Source organism: Athalia rosae, chromosome 2 (genome assembly GCF_917208135.1).
Source record: "Athalia rosae chromosome 2, iyAthRosa1.1, whole genome shotgun sequence".
In the NCBI taxonomy this organism is placed as follows: Eukaryota; Metazoa; Arthropoda; class Insecta; order Hymenoptera; family Athaliidae; genus Athalia; species Athalia rosae.
The window spans coordinates 15,669,852-15,690,075 of record NC_064027.1 but is presented as its reverse complement, the minus strand read 5'-3'; the positions used below and the strand labels follow the sequence as shown (position 1 = coordinate 15,690,075).

At 44.6% G+C, this 20,224-nt stretch overlaps 1 protein-coding gene across 4 annotated transcripts in view; it reads right to left on the bottom strand.

Annotated features, from left to right (window-relative positions):
- The window catches only part of LOC105692071 (unconventional myosin-XVIIIa), a 102,468-nt gene that overhangs the window by 24,399 nt on the left and 57,845 nt on the right, over positions 1-20,224 (bottom strand). For all 4 annotated transcript variants that reach the window (XM_012411014.3, XM_012411016.3, XM_048650436.1 and 1 more), the window contains 8 exons: positions 20,045-20,197; positions 19,351-19,928; positions 19,083-19,265; positions 18,733-18,995; positions 18,488-18,650; positions 18,219-18,393; positions 17,488-17,646; positions 17,155-17,370 (listed from right to left, as the gene is read on the bottom strand). In XM_012411014.3, coding sequence (XP_012266437.2) covers positions 17,155-17,370; positions 17,488-17,646; positions 18,219-18,393; positions 18,488-18,650; positions 18,733-18,995; positions 19,083-19,265; positions 19,351-19,928; positions 20,045-20,197 — 1,890 coding nt within the window. The remainder of the gene's footprint in view (positions 1-17,154; positions 17,371-17,487; positions 17,647-18,218; positions 18,394-18,487; positions 18,651-18,732; positions 18,996-19,082; positions 19,266-19,350; positions 19,929-20,044; positions 20,198-20,224) is intronic.

The window sequence follows — 20,224 nt, the reverse complement described above, 5'->3', positions numbered from 1 at the left end:
ACCCCGCCGACGTGTATTTTATACATCGGAACGATCATTTTTTACTCATCTCATTTACCGTATAACGCGCGTTACAAAGCCCGAATACTGTACGCTACGCTAAACCGCTCGATGTTATGATAATTACAACGAATGCGAAAGTTATTTCACGAGGTAATTCACCATTCGAGACAAATAACAGCCGATCGTACGATCGTGAACGTGTCATTTCAAATGAAATAATTGTCGAGAATTAAATCACTCAAATTGTACGTTGTAAAGCCGTTGTATACCGTTGCTGGTCGTTCGCTCGAAGATTCTCAACGCTATCGTAGCGTTCGGTGCATACGACTTGGAAAGAAAAAAAACAAAAACAAAAATTATTTTTATCCATCGTGGGAACCGACGAAACGACGTACGACTAAAAAAAATTCATCCCGCGCAAAATATATAATACGGCGAGTGCGGCGGCGGCGGTGTAATAAATTTTTCTCGATATCTACCCGGAGACACGAGAGAGCCGACGAGGAGTAAACGCGGGTTAAAACAATATTCCCGGAGGCAGAGCGGACGAATAGAGGTCATCGTCGTGAGCGTTTTATACCTTTCTCCGGCGAGGTGGCGGGGCACCTGTTACTCAAACTGGCCGGAGGGCCGACTTTTATCGCCGAGTTTCGACCCGGCGCGACCCCAAACCGGAAGGATCGAGAAAGCGACGAGCCGAACCGATCCTCCACCATATTCCTCCAACCCCCTCGATCCCGCGCTCCGATATCCGGTCGAATTTTCCCCCCTGATGTCGAGGAAAGAAAAAAACAACAACAAAAACAAAATTCGGGGAAATGTTGGCGATCGGAGAAAATTGAAACGGAAATGCCGAGGCGCGTCTTCGAGTGGATCGAGTTATCCGTCGTCGTGACGTGCGGATGCGCGGGGTATTGTACACGTTGTATATACCGGTTCTTCTGTTATGTAAAACTATGCAAAGCGTTCGGAGTCAACGAAAGGAGCGAGTGTCGCGAACCCGGTTTTCTCCGTCCCGTGAAGCGCCGGCCATCCGCGGAGCACTTACTTAGCATCAATATAAACGAACATTAGCATTTAATTACCGAGGCGTTGTTATTTGCGGACTGATTGCACCGCCGGCGAATCCTGGCCTCGCGTAGAGCGACGATGCGGGTACACGCCACGTGTGTGGAAAAATAGTAAAAGTTGAAACAAAGGGCGAGGGATTACGTCAGCGATCGAGGTAAAAACGGTATACTTGTGTGTACACACGGTGTACGACTGGACGAGAGTGAAAACGGGGTTTTGGTGCCTCTGCGCGATATTACTACACCACGGGTATAATGCCGTGCGAGAACTTGTATCGGAATCTTTCTAAATAACTTAAATTATCAATCATTAAATACCGCTTCGATATTCGCTGAATATTTGATCACGACGTACAGTGTACATGTAACGGTAAAAACGATCGATAATGAATTTGTACGAATCACGTGTGCGGGTATAATTACAGTGAAATTCTATCGTCGTCTATCGCTATCCCGATATAAAATATATACCCGGATCGGAATCGTCCGACGTGCGCCGTTTCCTTTTTTTAATCAACGAACTTTGAAAAAAAAAAAAAACAAAGAAAAACAAAAAAAAAAACTTGTGCACGCGGCTGCTGCAGTTCGCGAGTGAATTTTCGAAAGCCAATCCGTTCGCCGTGTATAATTCGATTCGGTTCGATATTGCGATCGTTGATCGTCCGATAGAGTCCAAATGTATTATATACAGAGATTTCAGTCCGCGTAGTTGCGACAAAGCGCTGAACGAGAAAAGAAGAGTTTCGTTCGTCGATCAAACGCATTCGATTGACCCAGAAAAATAGAGCCCACCGGAATTCCGTGGATGAAATATTTACGGAGGTAACGCGGTATGTATATCGCGGAGAGTTTGATATGTGCAGACTATAACGCGTGAACCGAATACTCGAATCGCACGAGTGAAAAGTATTCCGTCGATTTTTCGTGCGTTCGTTCAAACGGGGATGAGACGAGAAGAAGAATTTATCTCCTGCGATCTGATGAAAAACAATAAAATATCCTTACTGAACGAATATACATATGTATATCTGAAAAATATATATACACACACATACAGCGTGTTTTTTTTTTTTTTTATTTTTTTGAGAAACTTTAATTCGACGCATTCGATTGACCCGGAATTCGCGAATCTCGATCTATTACGCGATATTCCTCATATAATTAATCCTGACCCTGAATTCCAAGTTCAACATTCCACTTACTTAGTCCCGATTAGACCCGGTTGAAATTAGATTGCGGTATATCTCGCGAGCGGCGACAAAGTGATAACCGTGACCCAGTCCGGATGATCTACGGTGAGCCTGTTTTACGGCGGAAATACCAGAATTGGCAGAGCGGACCGGCTCTGCTGGCTGAGCGCGAATGACGCGGTGCGACGTCGACGCTATAGGGACTCCTTAAACTTTAAGCGTTCTGCAGCTTTGAATATTAACGCGCTTCCACACGGAAACGGGAGAAACCTATTATGCCCGTTCGCCTCCTCTGTATCCCCTCGCTTGTTGCACCGCGCGGGCCTTCCTCAACAAACGTCCTCAGAAACTCAACCGAGAGATATTTGACGGGCGCTGCGCGCCGCGCCGCCTCTAAACAATCTCAAGTGTAATGCCACGGGAGAAAGGTACTGGTGTAACACTCAACTCCTGATCTAGGTAACAAGAGCGATCAAAAATCGACGAAACTGCAGGTGTACGCTCACAGGTCCGCCCGATACCGACCGAGGAGACGAATCGGCTGCCGATTCATACGCCCGGGGATTCCCCTCCGTTCCCACGATCGGAGCCCAAATCGTCAATTTTTACTTCCCCCCCGCCCCTCCCCCGCAACTATCCGTTGGAATGAAGACGCGGTATATTTCGACGCGTTGACAATCGCTTGTACGTATACCGCGGAGAGATCGATCGATCGATCGGATCGAGGTATTAAGCTGATAACCGTAAAAGGTTCGAACGTCGAAAACACGTTAGATTTCACGGATGTGCGGTAGCGCGCGGACACACGTATACACACGTCGTCGCACACCTTCGGGTCGTCTGTCTTCTGTATATCCAGTGTGGATCGGGCGATGAGTCGACCGTCGACGGTATTCGCTAACGATTTCTAACGCGTCCCAATTAACGGGGTGCGAATAATAGGCGAACTTTCGAGCCAACGAGGTACACGACGATGTAAAGATACGGCGGAATATGATTCGCGGACCCTAAGAGCGAACCGACCCCTGGGACGCGTTACACGCGTCGTGTACGCGCCGCCGGGACGTCGTAAAAACCCCCCCCGTGCAGCAGTCGAATTGAAGCGCGACAAGAAAATCTGCCACCTGTTGCTTCGCCGAACCCGCAGCAGCTGCGATCGCTCGCCGCGGTATATTGGTCGTTCGCGCGTGCGAAAAAAAACTATCCTCAGGCACGCGGGCGTAATAAGCTGCAAATTGTCGTAGCCGAAAAACAAAAAAACAAAAGAGAAAAAATAAAAAAACAGAAATAAATAAATAAATACAACGTCGCGAAGTTTTAGAAAAAGTTGAAAGTAACGAGTGTACGGCTGAAATGGAATCGAGGAAGGTTTGCGGTATTATTATATATCTTAGAATTGAACTCCAAACTGGAAACGTTGCAGCGGCCCAATTAGCGGGGCACAAAAGCGCCCGTCGAGAGAGTAAAAAGTATTTGTAGTGGTGGCTTTCACGTGGCCCACATATTGTGCTCCGTACGGATAGACGCGTGTGGGTCAGTTTTATAAGGCGGTAAATATCAGCGCACACTTCTATATACCCCACGCGTTCCGCGAGAACGTCGACTCGTTTCGCGGAATGATTATCCGAGGAACGGCGAATCCCCCAATTTCCGAGTCGGTCGAATCACCGCGGGATTTCGAAACGAATGAAACAAAATTGATGCGGAGCAAAGAAAAAGCAAAAGAAAAAAAAGAAAAAACAAGAAAACCGAAGCGCAACATCAAGAGGGATGGTTTTTGATTTTTCGGTCGACGGGAGTTCGGTTTCCTTGGAAACGCCGCCGCCACCGCCCAACGTGCCGAGATAAATAAACCTTGTAAATTCCCTTAGCCTCGGTAGAGGTTCAAAAGCACTGGGAGAATAAACTCCGCAGCGGTCTCGCATTGGATTTCATGGATGGAAAATACACGCGATTGGCTTAGTACTGCGCCAGTTTAACGACGTCGCAATTTTTTTTTGTTTTTTTGTTTCTTCCGTCCCCCCCATCATTTTTATCTTCCCCGTAGCGAAGATAAGCTTTGGAATTGCCCCGGGGGGGAACTGGCGGAGAGGTTTCTTACACCCCGCGCGATGGACGGACGCGGTGGCTAGCAATGATTGTGAACGTCGTATCGAGTGGGACAGCGAGCCGGCGTATTATTACCAGGGTGCCGTAGATTTACGTCTTAACTCTTCCTCTGCTATCCCAAACCGCCTTCGGTAAGATCCTTCAACCACGATATCCCCGGAGACGTTAAACCGAGCAGCTTCTTCTTCTTCTTATTCTTCTTCTTCTTCTTATTCTTCTACTTCTTCTTCTTCTTTGATTTTACGCCGCCGCAAAAGATTTTCCCTCCTCCGAACGTCGTCGCCGCGATCTTCGATTTTTTTTTTATTCCATTTCATTCGACGAACGGCCCCCGAGTTTTGCGCTCGTTATGATACGGACGTACGTTGTACCTACCTACCTACCTACCTACCTACCTATGCCTCGCGGGAAGCACGTTAAGTACCTGAAATTTCGATATCGATCCAAGTAAAATAGACCACCCTTGTACATATTCAACGATCGAACGACTCTGTGTGACGGGAATTTTTTTTCCCTCCGCAAATACTTTCGTCCAGAATTTTCGTACCAAAAAAAAAAAAAATGAATCCCCATATCGAAACGCTTAAGCGTGCAGTACCATTCGTACTGCACACGATTGTATACTACACACGTAACTCTAATCTGTATTTAACGACCTACAATAGCTAAATTTAATCCGCGCTTTAGCTCAAGGCAGGGATCGAGCTAGTCCCCCACTCGATAGACGCGAGCACACTACACGTATAACCAACGAGTATAATACGCGCTGGTCGTACAGAAGATCGCCTTACTCGTCAGGGGCAAATAATTTTCCCCAACAAATTTGAATTATATAATTCTTCGCACGGGGAATGTAAGTACGCGGGACGCGACGTAACGACGACGTACGGGTTTGCCTACTACCGGTACACGTTATACACGCGGCGTAATGACATCGCGCAATTGACATTGCAATGGACGTACTTACGGATAATAATGGCAGAGAAATGCAATGCACACGCTCGGTTATTAAAGTCTCCTGCTACACGAGTGGGAACAGTTGTCGGTCGTTCGGTGCGGCGGGGGGAGAAAAAAAAAAAAATGCGCAAACGTAGCCGAGCGTCGCGAGTAGCGGGAAACGGTGGACCACCGATAGTAAAACGGGAAGATGGAAGTACGTGAGTACGTACATATTTTTTTTTATTTCGTTTACACAAAAGCCGTTACGGGATGTTTGACTAACGCGGATATTTTACAGCGAGGTGTACTTCGGATGCGCGTTATATTATCTCTCGGAGGGACACGGGCGACGTCGTCGATAGCCGTGTACGTATGTATCTGAAACGTGTACGAGACGTTGAACCGTGGCGGTGGTGCGCTGCACACACGTAGTTGCAGGGGAAAGTAGTAGCCTCGAAAGAAAGGCGGCGCCGGGTTTCAGGTACCTCGCGTTACTCTCTCACAAACTTGACGTTGCGGAGAAGAAGAAAAAAATATAGAAAAGGTCGAATTAAAAAAAAAATGGGTAAACAAATAATATCTCGCGTTCGAAACGAAGGTGGAGCGCTAACAATTTTCATCGACCGTGCAAGTATCGTATTCCATCGAACTACGGATTCCGTCGCATCCCCTGTGAAATTCGTCCCCTTCGAAAAGTGTGAAAATCAATTCAAGTTCGTATACGCAATAAGAAAAAATTTCTTCCCTATCACGATTCTTTCCGGACACGAGGTGCGTGCGCGCAGAAATTCCGCAGGTGCAGGAATAACGAGTATGACATATGACGGAGGCGGAAACGCGTGCGAAACAGGGTCCGCGCGGTTTGACCTTTGCGAGTTCGCGATATAATCCGCAGCGGAGATCTCGCGGTTTTTTGAGACAGGTGTGAGTAGCTCTCACGTGTGCTACGGATTCCGTTGCGTCCGTGTAACACAGAGCATAGGACATCGCGTGTACGCTGTATTACAATGGCGGGTAGGTGACCACCACCTTCGGTTATCCCGCTGCATTCCTCTTCCGTGCGGTCGCGTTGCGTTCCATTTATACACCAAGTTCAGAGATGGACCGCTTATTATTGCCTGTATATCCTCGCGATGTTCTATGACGCTAACCTCGCACCACGTCACGCTCTGATTATTATTCGAACACATTGTACATATAGTCGTCGATCGCGAATGCCCCGTACACGGAACCCCCGGGGTAATAAATAACGGTAAACGTAGGTCAACGTCGCTAAATTTTTACCGAGTACATTACGACCGCCGCCGAGCGTTGACACTGGGGGCGAATCAGGACAACCGTCCGAAGAGAAGTTGCGAGAATTTATTTTTTCGAGCTCAAAAATTTCACACGCGGCCCAACCGACCTTGTCTCGTAACGTGATAATTATTACGCCACTGTACGACCGAAATAAAAAGAACTCTCTGTCTTCATGTTCCCCAAAGTTCAAGTGTCGAAAATGTGTTAAAAAGGCGCAAGAGACGTCAAATTTGTCGACATTCCTTTACGGCAATCCGGACCCCCATATGTACGTCGGGAAGCTTTTGTATTCTTTCGGTCGGTTTTTGTGTGTTTCGTTCTTTCCGCGGTGGTTCGAAAGTAGTTTTTTTGGTTTATTTATTTATGTATTTCTTTTTCTTCTCAACTCCGAGAAGCAGATTTAACGAGGGCTGTCGATTGTTTTTCGATCTGGTCTCTCTTAACTGCGCCACGTGAAGTAGACGGTGAGCCGGGTTTTTAACAGCTGTACTATTCGTGGTGTGTGTACAGTTCGTTTTACGATAAAACCCGAGTAAGCCCTTTAGCATATGAATTACTCGTAACCGATAGTTGCCGGGAGTCGTAAACGTACGGGTAGAACACGGGGGACGTATCTCATCGTGACTTGTGTAAACCACACGTCACTGCCGTGAACATCGCGAGTCGAAGGATATAATGGGAAAGGTGAAACAGCCCGGCAGCTTCCGAACTAACTACTACGAGCGTCCGCCGATGAAATTTCTACCTCATAGGAAACGATCCGAATTCGGTGACGCCCCGACGGAATCGCGCGAAACTCCGGGAGTTTTCTGATTTCTGAATTCTCAACGTTGAACGGGCGACGAGCGAACGAAATAAAACAGGCTATAAGAAAGCGACGGACGTAAATCCGTCGAGTCCGAGGAAGGTGTACAGGGTTAGCGAGTACGGGACGATACGGCCGCGACGTTTATTGAATGTATAAAGTAGAGGGAGAGCGAAGTTCCGTGATCCCTTGGCTCCGGTGGTTTCAACCAACCAACCAACGCAACCGACGATGGTTGTCGAGCATAGATACGGTGCGGTAATGAACGGTCAAGTACGTTAATAGCGGTGGCGAGTTAAAGACCACGGCTGTATTCCGGGCTTGAGGAACTTGAGATTCTTGGGATCTTTTGAGAAAATGTTGCGCGGGCCACGAGCTCTGTATACTCGTATAGCGAAAGAGTTATACGTGAGGAGGTATAATATATTTCATATAGTATAATACCTACGTACGGGTGTAATTTACACGCGGTGGTTAACGGTGGATGTCACGATCGCGGGGAGAGTGACGGAGCGATTTATGACCCGGTACAAGAGGCAAAAGCCTCGGGTAAAATAAACGTCGTTCTCGTGTCAGCTTCCTTTCCTTTGAATATGACGAAGAGAATTGTTTGAAAAATTGTGTGAGAGGAACGGTTCGGAAATAGAAAATACGATCGACACGGCATGGTGATCGACGGTTGATCGTGTGGGATACAAAAATCGAATAATCAAATAAGAAAAAACGATATTGGTTATCGGGATTTCCTGCGCCTGCACCGCGATATGATCGATCTAATTAACGGACGAACAATGTTCGCAATTTATTCGGGAGATTAAATTCGGCGTGAGATTTTTTGCAATTGAACGACCGATGGTGTCGATCATATATTTTTTTTTATTCTCTTTTGATCGTTCTTCTTTTTTTGAATTCACTATTTCGCGCGTGTTTTTTTCTCGACACGTTCGATTTGAATCACATCCTCGAATCGGATCGCGATTTCTTCTCAGACTCGTCTGGTTCCAAATTAAATCTTTCACACAGATGGACCAACGCTATGTACATGTACGTTGAACACCGGAAGTTTTTTTTTTTTTTACCTTTTTCATCGATTGATCGGCTCACCTGTACATCATGTGCTTGAACTCCGAAAGGATTTTTTTTTTTCTTTTCTATTCTTTTTTGACAAAAAGATGAACGCATAAATCATCGCGGGACAGGTATTATGCTTCCGTCATTTTAAATCGCGATTACGAAACCGCCTTTATGATTAAAAAATTAGGAAAAATATCCGATTATCTTTGACGCGTGATATGATTCCACATAATTTTTCCAGAAACAAATCACATACCGTGTAGTTCTACTAAAATGTAAAAGCTGCATAACGAAAAGTATATATCACAGTATGTATATATGTATAGACGGATGGTTCACTTTCATCTAGGAATTTTGTGCCTCGGCTATTAGCTCCCCAATTTCTATAATAGCTTCAAAAATGATGGCACGTACGTGTACGAGGTACGTAATATCGAAAATATATACATGTAAATATAGGTATATGTATAACACAGATAGCTCGCCGCAACGCAGATGCGGAGTCCAACGACCGGTTAACCGAAAAATGGTGGAGAAACACTTATGGTATCGGTCAAACTCTTAAATTACCGATAATACCTGTACGTATACGTATACCTCAGGATATATTACGAACCACTTTTAGAGCTCTTCGAAATGATTGAGAGAAATGAAAACTTCGCTTGCCTTAGGATTATCGTCGTACAGGTATAATATGTGCATTGCGTAAAATAAGCACACCGATGTCATCCACCTTATATACGTACAATGCATGTGGAGTATTATACCCGCCCAAAAACGACGATTCGAAACGTATCTTAATTGTTATCATTTTCACGAACAGCAGCCGTACGATCATTATAGCTGGTGTCGAAAGAAAGAAAAATACATAAATTAACGAGAAACAAACAAACAAAAAAATAAAAATAAATAGAAATAAAAATAAAAATGGTAGCAACAAAATTAACAGCGACAGAGGACCAGCTTTCATATACGAGTATACCGCAGAGGGTTCGGAGATGCGGAGGCGAACACGTTTCGACTAAATTATAATACGTCCGACTACCGTGTAGGATGGTCGGATCTGCAGCAGCAGTACGCGCCTTGTACTTGTTGCGAGTCGGTTAACTATACGTAACGTAGTACCGGCGTTTTAATTATAAAATTTTTATTACAACACGAACAGATGAACGATCGCGCGTATACGTATGCCTGTGCGTGCGATGTAGCGGGGATCCAAAAATTTTATCGAATCAAACCACATTGGCTGGGTTCGGCTCGTTGACAACCCTATAAACAAGTCAGTTGTATTCGGAAGTACGTACGTTGTGTACTCGGTGTAGAGAAAAAAATGAATAAGACTCGCTGAAATTCGATCCCCGTGTAATATGTATATCGATCAGACGGTAATGAGGTGCGGATCCAACCGTTCCCGCTATTTACGTTTGTACAATGAGAACGAGAAATTATTTTTGCGTTCAAATTGATTTCCACCGATGAATGACCGGGATAAATTTCACCAGCGGCTAGGTACATGTATAGGTAGGTATAACACGCGTATCGATCAGCCGTTATATACCGAGGTTCGACACGCGAGAATTAAACAGTAAATAGAGGTATAAATCATTCGATTGAAAAAGTTGCAGAGGCGTTAATTCAAGGACTTCGTTTCATCACGTGCAATAATTGTACATACGTCGACACACGCGCACACGCGCACACACGTTGTGTTACAACCTTTATTGCGACACGAGCTAAGGCCACAAAGGCTCGTCTCAAATGTCGATTTGCAATTTACACAAACGCTCGACACAACCCGATGTTGTAAAAATGTTCGAATTTTAATCTTGGGGGCATAAAAAAACGGAGGTGAAAAAAAAAATTTATTACAACGAAAGAATTGTCAGGCGACGTTGTATGAACGCTGTATACTACCGTACGCGTTACACATACGTACGGGTATAAAAATATGTGAGCCGAAACGATTGCGTCTTTTCGAACGGCTCATCGACCGGCGTAACACTTATAAACCGGCAAATCAAACGCGGAGAGTTAACGGCCGATGCAAGCGCGACGTCGTGGCATTTTCCGAGCGTGTGAGAAAAGAAAGAAAAAACGAAGAAGACGAGAGGAAAAAAAAAAAAAAAAACGTCACGTGACCCAGCTTTTTCGAGGACACGTGCCAACAGTCATCCGTGCGGCCGACCGATCGAAAAGACGTTGATACGCCATTTCGGTATCTCCTCGGCGTGGATTGTACTTTCGCTAATTAAGGTCATCGAACAATGGAGGAATTTTTTTTTTTTTAGTAACGATGGGCGATTAACGTTTATTGGTAGATTTTTATAAAACCGTATCTTCTTCACATATATACGTATACGTACATATTTCATAAAAGAAAGAATCGCGCGCTATACCCTCCCGTTTTTTCGAAGAGGGAAAGAAATTTGCGCTGAGAGGCGAATAAAAAACTTCTCTACCTGAGTACAGGTAGTATGCCTACTCAAGACGTACCTCGATGCCGGAGGGCCGCGCGAGCTAGCCGATTTCTTTTTACAGGCTGACCGTTCGCTCTCCGCAGTCTTCGAGGGGGAACATTCGACTTCGGGAGTCAAAAAACCCGGGCGTAGGCAGATGGTCGTAATTAATTTCGACTAGTTTCGATTTCTTTTCTATACGAAGCATTCGACGACCGGCGGCGAGGCGGTTTTGCAAATGAATCGCATGTTGCCGGAGGAGTAAAACCAGTCGGTTGATTTCTAATCGAGTTCTCTAAGAAATCGACTGAATCCAAACGCGGACAGCCTATCTATCCATAATAACGATCGACCCAGGCGCGTAACGACTCGACGACTACTTTTTTTTTCATCACATTTATCTACGTCGCTGAGCTCCTTCGTAATTTTAACCGTGTTCGAATCGCTCTTGTGTCTCGCAACTGCAATCTGAGAATAAGAGAAAAAAGGAGAAAAAAAAAAAAAAACACTTTCGAAGAGATCGGTGAAAATAATCGATAAGATTTCGCTCGCAAAGTTTTTATACATTATACAGATTGTTCGACGATGATGACGATGATGAAAAAGAACAAATTTCTCATAGTGTCACGAAGTTAAAGATAAGAACAAAAAAAACAAACAAAATCACAAAATCAGTCAGTTCGTGAAAAGTGGGGAGGAAAGCGCAATTTAAGGTCAGAATCGATTCCATCTCGGATGGACTATTCGTTGGCCTTTTCGCGCTCCATTCCCGAGCACCTTGTTCGTAATTAGCATTTTTTCCGCGCTGCAAATAACAAGCACGATGACTGAGATAGCCGGGAGTACGAACAGTGACCGTCAGCCCCTTATGTATATATATCCCCCCGGTTAAATACGAGACCCAACAACGAGAAATGCCATTATGCAAATAGGGAGCATGATCACTGCTTCGGTAATATCCCGATGCTCTCCTTTATTTCTACCGTACGTACGCGCGGCAGCTAAGGAACAACCGAAAGATCGAATGAATAACGATCGCGGGGGCAATATCGCGGCTGCGAAAAATAAAAAGCAGACAAAAATTTGGTACAGATACGCCGTAAAACTTGACAATCTTTACATTAGTAGTGAAAAACAATATATTATTGTTTCACCATCCGCGTACATATTGTATGTATATGTATATATAAGCGTATAAATTACACCGATTAGCATAACTTTTATGCGTACAACCCACGCATTAGAAAAAACCTAGATAAACGAAGAATCGACTATTAGTTTTACTCGCGATTCCTACCGATTCATATCTTTTTTTTTTTTCTTTCGATGTTCGTTTAAGTACAAGGCTATCGCATTTGTAGATACACGTAGGAATGCGTGTCAAAGTCGTATACATACGTACATACGTATACGTGTAATATATAATATACGCGCGGCAGGCGAACGGGGGAGAGTCTTTGGCGAACGAAACGTTGCGGGGTCAGCACCCAGGAAGAAACTATCTCGCGACGCGGGATGCGGTATACATATAAGTACGTTTGGAATATCTACAAGGAGTTAAACGAGTCGCGGGTAATGGGGAGATGGGGGAAATAGAGAAAAGTGAATAGCGGTTGAAATTGCAATCGGAATTGCCTGGCGAACAAAGCGCGTACTTAAAGTCAAACGGTTGGGATTTTAAAAGCGATTTGCCTTCGCCCCGAAGACATCGCGTGCGCGGCTCCGTGGTACGCGGATAGTTAATACCCGATGAATTCCATTAGAAATACGTATCGTCAGCTGATTCCGATTATTCCCTTCCCGCGCACCGCCGCATCGTACACCGCGGCGAGAACAAACAACCGAAGATAAGAATATGAACCAACGAAATTCCGTGATTATAATTCAGGTTCGGATGTTACGAGGAATGTAAAAATCACGTGCACGGTCATTGTTCGGTGAACCTATGTACCGCCTGAAACGGTAGACCGAAATCCTTCTAATTAAAGGTAACCTTTATCGCAGCGAACATGTTCCCAAGGTAATTATAATTCCTAAGGTAACGATTCCCGTATAATAGAAGTACGGTCTGAAAATTTCCAGGAAGATTACCTCCTTCTCACCTACTGCTACAGTCGAACGAGTTATTCGGGCACTACATTTTTATTACGTAAGGTGTCGACGCACCCTGTAAACGCTAAAAAATTCATGATACGTAACGGACGATTGTGGATATTAGACGATCATGATCTTCTGACAAACTCGAAGCTTGTGAGACGCGACCAGTCGATAGCCCTTAACTAACACGTGCGGACGTGACATCCTCCGTAACGTGTAGGCATGACTGCGCGCGGTACTTCACACCGCGATTGCATTCCACACCGTTCGGTGTTACGAGCGATGAATAAATACGCGTAGGTGTTTTACCAAGGATTTTAACGTAGGCAGTATTCATACCTTAACACTGTGTCGCGAGCGAGCATAATGAGAAACTCTCGATTCAACGGGCCTCCGCTCTACGAATTACCATTTATTGTCTTCTCCTTGATTTCTAGTGACACGAATGTTTACGGGAGACGAAGATGTAGTACACGAATAACTATTTTGTTTCTTTTTGTTTTTCTCTCTTTTCATCCACGTTGAAACGCGTTGTGCCTGCAATTCGTAATAGCCGATCATCTCGGACTCTCCAATCACGGAAACAGAACTTCCTGGTCGAAAGCGTTGAAATGATTACGTTGTTGTTGTTTTTTTTTTTCTTTCCTTATTTTCTTTCTTCTTCTTTTTTTATTATCTTACGTGACTCCGGAAGATTTGTATATAATATTGATTTAATCGTACGTGGTTTTCACGCGTTAGTCGCTGAACTCGCGTCACCTTCCTGTATGCAAGTCATCGGAGGAACACGGGGGATGGCGCGAAACGACGATAGATATATATACGTATATATGTATGTATATCGGTGAAACGAAACGAATGGAAGGAGCTGGCGTGCAGCGTATGGTATATTTTCAAAGGAGAACGAAGAGAGGGGTCGAAAGAGATACGCGTGATTTCACCAACGCCACTTATGCAACGGCCAATGACTATAAAAGCATTATTTTTACGAAAGCTTCGGCGGTTTCCAACCTTGCGTTGATGGACGTCTTAACGGTACCGAGGCGAGCCTTTTAGCGGACGCGAGATACCGATATCCTCGTGCCGGCCGTTGCTGTTGCCGCTGCAGCTCTTCAAACGAAAGAATTATGCTTCGCGGCGATGGAAGAATTCCAATAACAACGTCGTTTCTGTACACTATAGAGGAAAAAAAATCATCTCGTACACAGCTAGTCGCGGGTTAATACTCCTATTACAACGGATCGTTTCTCTATGTTACGTATAACGTTATCGCATATCTTATTCTCAATTTTCCTCGGCCTACCAATTATATTGGTTCTTCGAAGCTCTCAATTGCAATCTACTTTGACGCAATTTTGTGCTTTCCGTTACATCCGGGGACAGAAGACCTGGTCGAAAGTGACGATGGAAACTAAATGAAGAAAAAAAAAAACACAAACAAACATTTAAGCTCGATTCGCGACGATGAGCCCCTCGTCTCGTCGCGATCAGGTGGTCACGGTTAGGCCCGGTCTTCGAGTCTGGCTACTTTCGTTTGGTTTGCTTATCGGTCGCGTTTCGCTGCAGCGACCGGTCCAGCACCAAATCGAATGCCGTTATGTGTTAAAACCAGTTTTATCGTTTGATTATTTTTCTTTTCATTTCGTGCAGCATCCCACAAGAGTAGCGAGAGCCGTGCGTACATATATGAATCGGAATAAATACATCGTCGAGCTGACATAAGAAAGGAGTAAAAAATCTCCCATTAATCGGCGGAGAGGTAAACGCGGGCTTCGAATATTTGACGACCGTAGCGATCGACCGATTCATGAAGGGATGGGTATAGCAGCGTAGATCGAATTTCGATACAAAGTATGAGATAACGCGTGTATATATGTGTACGTAAGTGCGGAAATGAATTATTACATAAAGCGCATTGTATACCGGAGGAGCTGATAACGGTGATGATGTAAAATTGCAAGAATAATCGCGTTGCCGATTAAAGGAAAGAAAAGAAATAAAGAAAATTAGAATGATAGACCGGCGCCAGACACTGGCGATAAAAGTTTAACGACCCGCAGCCAGAGTCAGGTGGTTCAGCGCCTCGATCATTATAAGCGTACGTACGCGTTGTACGGTGTTGAGAAGAGCGCGTTCAACGCGGTCGTACTACACCGCGGACATCAACTCAATTGCTGTCATTATTAAATCGCGGTAATAAAGTGTCGTTATGATTTTTACGACGATTGACGTGCCCTCGGAATCGTTATCGCGATACTTATACCGTAGGTACGAACATATGCATCGCACGTACACTTCGTCTCGTCGATGAAACGAAGAGGAAAAATCAAATTAGAGAATTTCGGTTTTTTTTTTTTTGTTGAGAATATCAAGCGAATTATTTTATTGTTGTCCGGCGGGGAATCAATTCCGCGAAAAGAAATCAAAGAGACGACCGACATCGCTGACAATGAGGAATAAATTCGGAACTTTCTACAGCTCCGGGGTACGCGCATGCAGACATGGAGGTCCAAGAAAACGAAGCCAAAGAAGATATTCATTCATTTTGCCCTTGGACCACTTTCTTACAATTACCGGACCGTTTTCTTTGGGCACGTACACACGCAGAGTCTGTAACCGACTCGACCGACTCTATAATCACCGAAAGTTCGAGACCGTTTTCCCAAACGTATTTCCGAAAACTTTCAAAATTTTCGTCAAATGGACCGCAGAAAATGATGGAATATACCGTGGTCGTACATAAAACTTGTGAACTACGACGTACGGATATAATCGTTGAAAAGTATCACCGACGTTGACTTGCCGAGGTGCATTGTAACACGACGTTGCAGTAAATTTCATTCGGTATCTCAGGTTTCGCCACTCGAGGGCAATAATTAAAGACATGCATATCTGGGTTGCAACGGCTATCATTCGTACGTAAGAACGTCGACGATTCGAGATTCGTAACTTTGCGATTATTCAAAGATATTGTGACGATCGTTGAAAAAAGTTGATCGAAAACTAACTTATACGGGGGATCTATTTTTTCTGGAAAGTTATCGGTCATTTTTCCGATATCAGTGAAAGCAGCGCTGCGCCGTTAGACTGCAGAGACGGACAGAAACGCGTCCGAGTCCAGAGGCAATCGTAATTTTTTTTTTTTCTCAACCGCGTCAGTCAAGAGTATGAAAGCAGTTCAATAAAGCGGAATGAGTGTGTGAGAAACGGATTTCACTCGACGTTAACTAATATCAGAGTGAATCAATATTTAACAACCGCTAACAATTTCTATTTCTCTTCCCGGTGAGAAACATTTGAGTCAACAGAGTCGGCTCATCGTCCGTGCCTAGATCGGATAATTCATCCCACGCCATAGATCGTAAATAATTTTTTATCGATAAACTTCCGCGGCGAATACGTCGCGAAGAGCTCTCTCGACATTGTGTCAACGGTCTCTTGACCCTCTTGAATTTCACGTGCATTATCATTATTTCAAACGAATATCAGCGCCGAGGCGAAAAATTTACATCGAACCAGACGAAGCGATTGGACACACCGGTATTTGCTTCCTGAAATTTGTATGATTTCTACCGTTCGTCGGAATTAATTGAGATTTCTGCTTTTTTTTTCTCGACACTTCGCGGGCTCAACCGTAACAAAAGAGATTCATTGTCGTATTCACGGTGCCATTTGAATGTCGGTAAAATCGTAAAAGCTTATTAAGAACGTGCCCCTGGGCAGGCGGCGAATGAGCCGGTAAAAGCTGAATTCGGAATAGGACAAATGCCGCAGATTATAATAATATATACAAACGCTTTCGAAAGAGGTCAACGCACTAGTAATAATATTTGAATTCCTAGCGCGTGCTCTATTCACAATCACGTATCTTTGCTAAAGTTGTGAGCGAATGAACGTAGGCAGAGTTCAAAGGAAACATCAATTCCGCATACAACTCCGGATTCCACCGATTCGCACAATTCTAATGCGGATGATTATCCGCTTGGACTAGAATACGCTGCATGATTTTGCATTTGTAAATAAACTTTCTTTCACCATTTCTAAGAAGCGCGAATATGCGAAAGCAGAAAAGAGAATCAGAACGTGCGTTTAATTTTTTTTGAGTAACTCACCTGGCTTTGGCCAACACGGTAGGAAGCTGGATCGACGTCGACCGACAGTAGCATGTCCTCGACTTCGCGACGCTCGTCGGCTACAGGACTTCCTGGGCGAATGTTGTTATCGCTCGCCAACAGTCCAAAACGACGTCGAAACTCGCCGAGAGGCATATGTTTAGGGAAACCAACTTTATGTAGACGAATTGCTTCGATGATTTGACTTCCCCGAATCTGGAGATTGAAGATCAGAGATTGAGGATTGGTTTCACATTCTTATACGCGAAAAAACTCGAGGGTCCTATCGTTCAATAGCGATTGAATTAATCAATGTTTTCGAACTCCTTTTACCTGGGATCGAAGGAGAGGTACGTTGATAATGCTATCCTCGCTCTGATTGGATTTGACGGAAAGAAGACTCTTGTTATCCGTGCAGCCTGCGTTGTGTTGCGGTAACAGACAGTGGACGAACTTGACACGAGTCCTCCGCAGGGTCTCGATAAGCCCATCCTAGAAGCAGATAGCGAATCGGTCAAATATTGCCAGAAACCTTAGCTGAGCGTAATAATAATCACCAAATTCAAATATCTTCCACTGATCACGCCAAACACAACGAAAGTTAATACAATCGACGACAGCCAAGAGATATGATAAATACAAGTAGATTGATAGCTACAAAACATGGCGACTCCAGCTGTTCGTGTTTAACTGTCAGCTTCCGACAATGGTTTGCATGAGTCTGATATGACACCGCAAAGTCATTAAACATGAATAATCTCGCAGTGCCACTGATAGCGCGGAAAACCTTTGACTCTACACAACTCCCACTTATTCTGCTTGATATCAGTTTCAGTATTCTCGATTACTCTCATGAAAAAAAAGGGGCGAGGGCCAATCGCTCTAATGAATGAGTGTGCGATATGGTGATTCGCAAATTCATTTTTCTTTATGAGAACAATATCAAACAGTACGCATCAAGGTTGAAACGGGCCTTATGTCATCATATTATCGCAATTCATAGACGTCGAAAATATAGAAAAAATGTTTGTAGTATTTCAATGTTACAGTATTAGAACACTTACGACAGAAAATTTGACTTGTAAGCAAACGTTTTTTCGTTTAACAGCTGTGAAGGTCCTGCGTATGCTAGAAGCTCGCCTCAAAGACTGCGAACCTTCGAGTCCGTGCACCGAGCCACTCAGAGCACTGGAAACTCCGGCTCCGCGAGCGCATACGAACAGTCTATTAACATCCTCCCTGAAATGATATAAGTACATCCCTCGTTAGAACATGTTTCCATGTCATGTTTCGGATTCCAAGTCGTCTCTTTAAAGCAGATGAGAAGTCCTACCTCTGACTTTCTTGGAGAACGGTGATGGCGCTCTTGGCGACTGGATTTTCTCGAGTAGCTCGTAACCAGCCAGTCGCCGTATATAAAACTGGATTGGTTCCTTGCAGATGTTGGAGAACAAATTGGTTGTTGCCTGGAGCTTTTCGCAGTAGCATCTGGTGATCTGTAGAGATTAAATTATCACACATGTTTCAATTTGTCAAATTGAAAATAATCGAGTCAGAAATTGTATAATCGAACAATACCTCGATCTCCGTAATGAGAGAACAATCTATCCAGGAAGGCTTCGTCGCTGCCTCCTGGACATGCCGCCTCTTCGTCCAAAAGCCACAATAGCCCACGCCGTTCCGCTTGTCGACTGCTACTGAGATCACTTTGACTAGCTCTCAGCATAGCAGCACCCTGCGAGCCACCCCTGTCCAAAAGGGAAACCAACGCCTGTGGTGACCCAGCTCCGCCAAAACCGTAGTCATCGTCGTGGTCTATATCAATGCCTTCTTGAGCATATCTGGAAATAAAAGAATCTCATGAATTCCCACGAAATCATCAGTAATCAAGTATCTTGAATGTTATCTACAATCTCTATCCATTTTACCTGTCCTTCGGAGCCACAAGTGTGGTATGATAAAAGAGTAATTGAAGTCTCTCTTGCAGGTAGTTGTGACAAAGATCTTCGAATGTAGCTCCTGTTTGTCGGCCGCATGAAGCTGGATTCTGGAAACCAGGCGCGTCGCAGAGAAGAAGTGACGAAACGGTGTGGACAGGCGCTGATATTGATCTGAAATGACGACGAGAACCGACGATTAATCCTTTCCGCCTTTCAAACTCGGCTTCCAAGTGATGAGGGGTTGTCAAGAGCTCACCTGTTGATGAGTGCGGCCACGCAGTGGAAAACTTCCGAATAAAGTCCAACGAGCAGACCCTCCAAAGCCTCCAATCCGGTAACATCTTTGCTTTGCTCAGGACTTGGTGTTCTCAGCGTCGGCCTAGAGGTATTGGGTGTGCCTCCACCACCGTTACAGGAGAACACCATTCTGCTCAATTCTTCAACCGAAGTGCCCAACAGAGTTGCTGCCCTTTCCGCGCATTCAACTCTCCCGAATTGCCAACGACTCTGCGAACTTGTTCCAGCTTTCACGGCACCGGCGCAACTGAGGTGGTATATTCCAGCTAACACAAGCCAGATGACTTTTTCCTCAGTTTCCGACATTCCCAGGATCTTGAAGGCAGCCACTATACGGTTAAACTCGACCATAGCCCGCTGTTTGTCTTCGTGCTTTTGAAGGGGTGTAATAAATGGGTTATTTTCGGCGACCAAGTTGGTCAAATGAAGCTCCTTCCGTAATGGACCTTCGGCTCCTGCGAGAAGTCTGTATACTGCGTGGAAAGTGGGATCTCCATCGGAACGACGACCGATTCTCGACCTTTCTAGAAGCAGGACCTGAAGACGAATAGATAAGTTTTGGAATTTGGTAGGAACATGACGGAGTTCGAAATCAAATAGTGAGATTTGTTTAGAAGTGAAATTTATCATTGGTAACAAAATAAAACTCTTACTTGCAAAGATGCGGATGCTATTTGACCAGACTGATCAAAATCCAAGCTGAATAACTGGGTGAATCGTGTCGCGTTTGAATTCATGTGAGTTCTGCTGTTACCGAATGCTTCTAATACAGTAAAGACCGCATTCAGCTTTTCGATTGTCAGAATCTGCAAAGAAATCGATTTTTTTTGTTT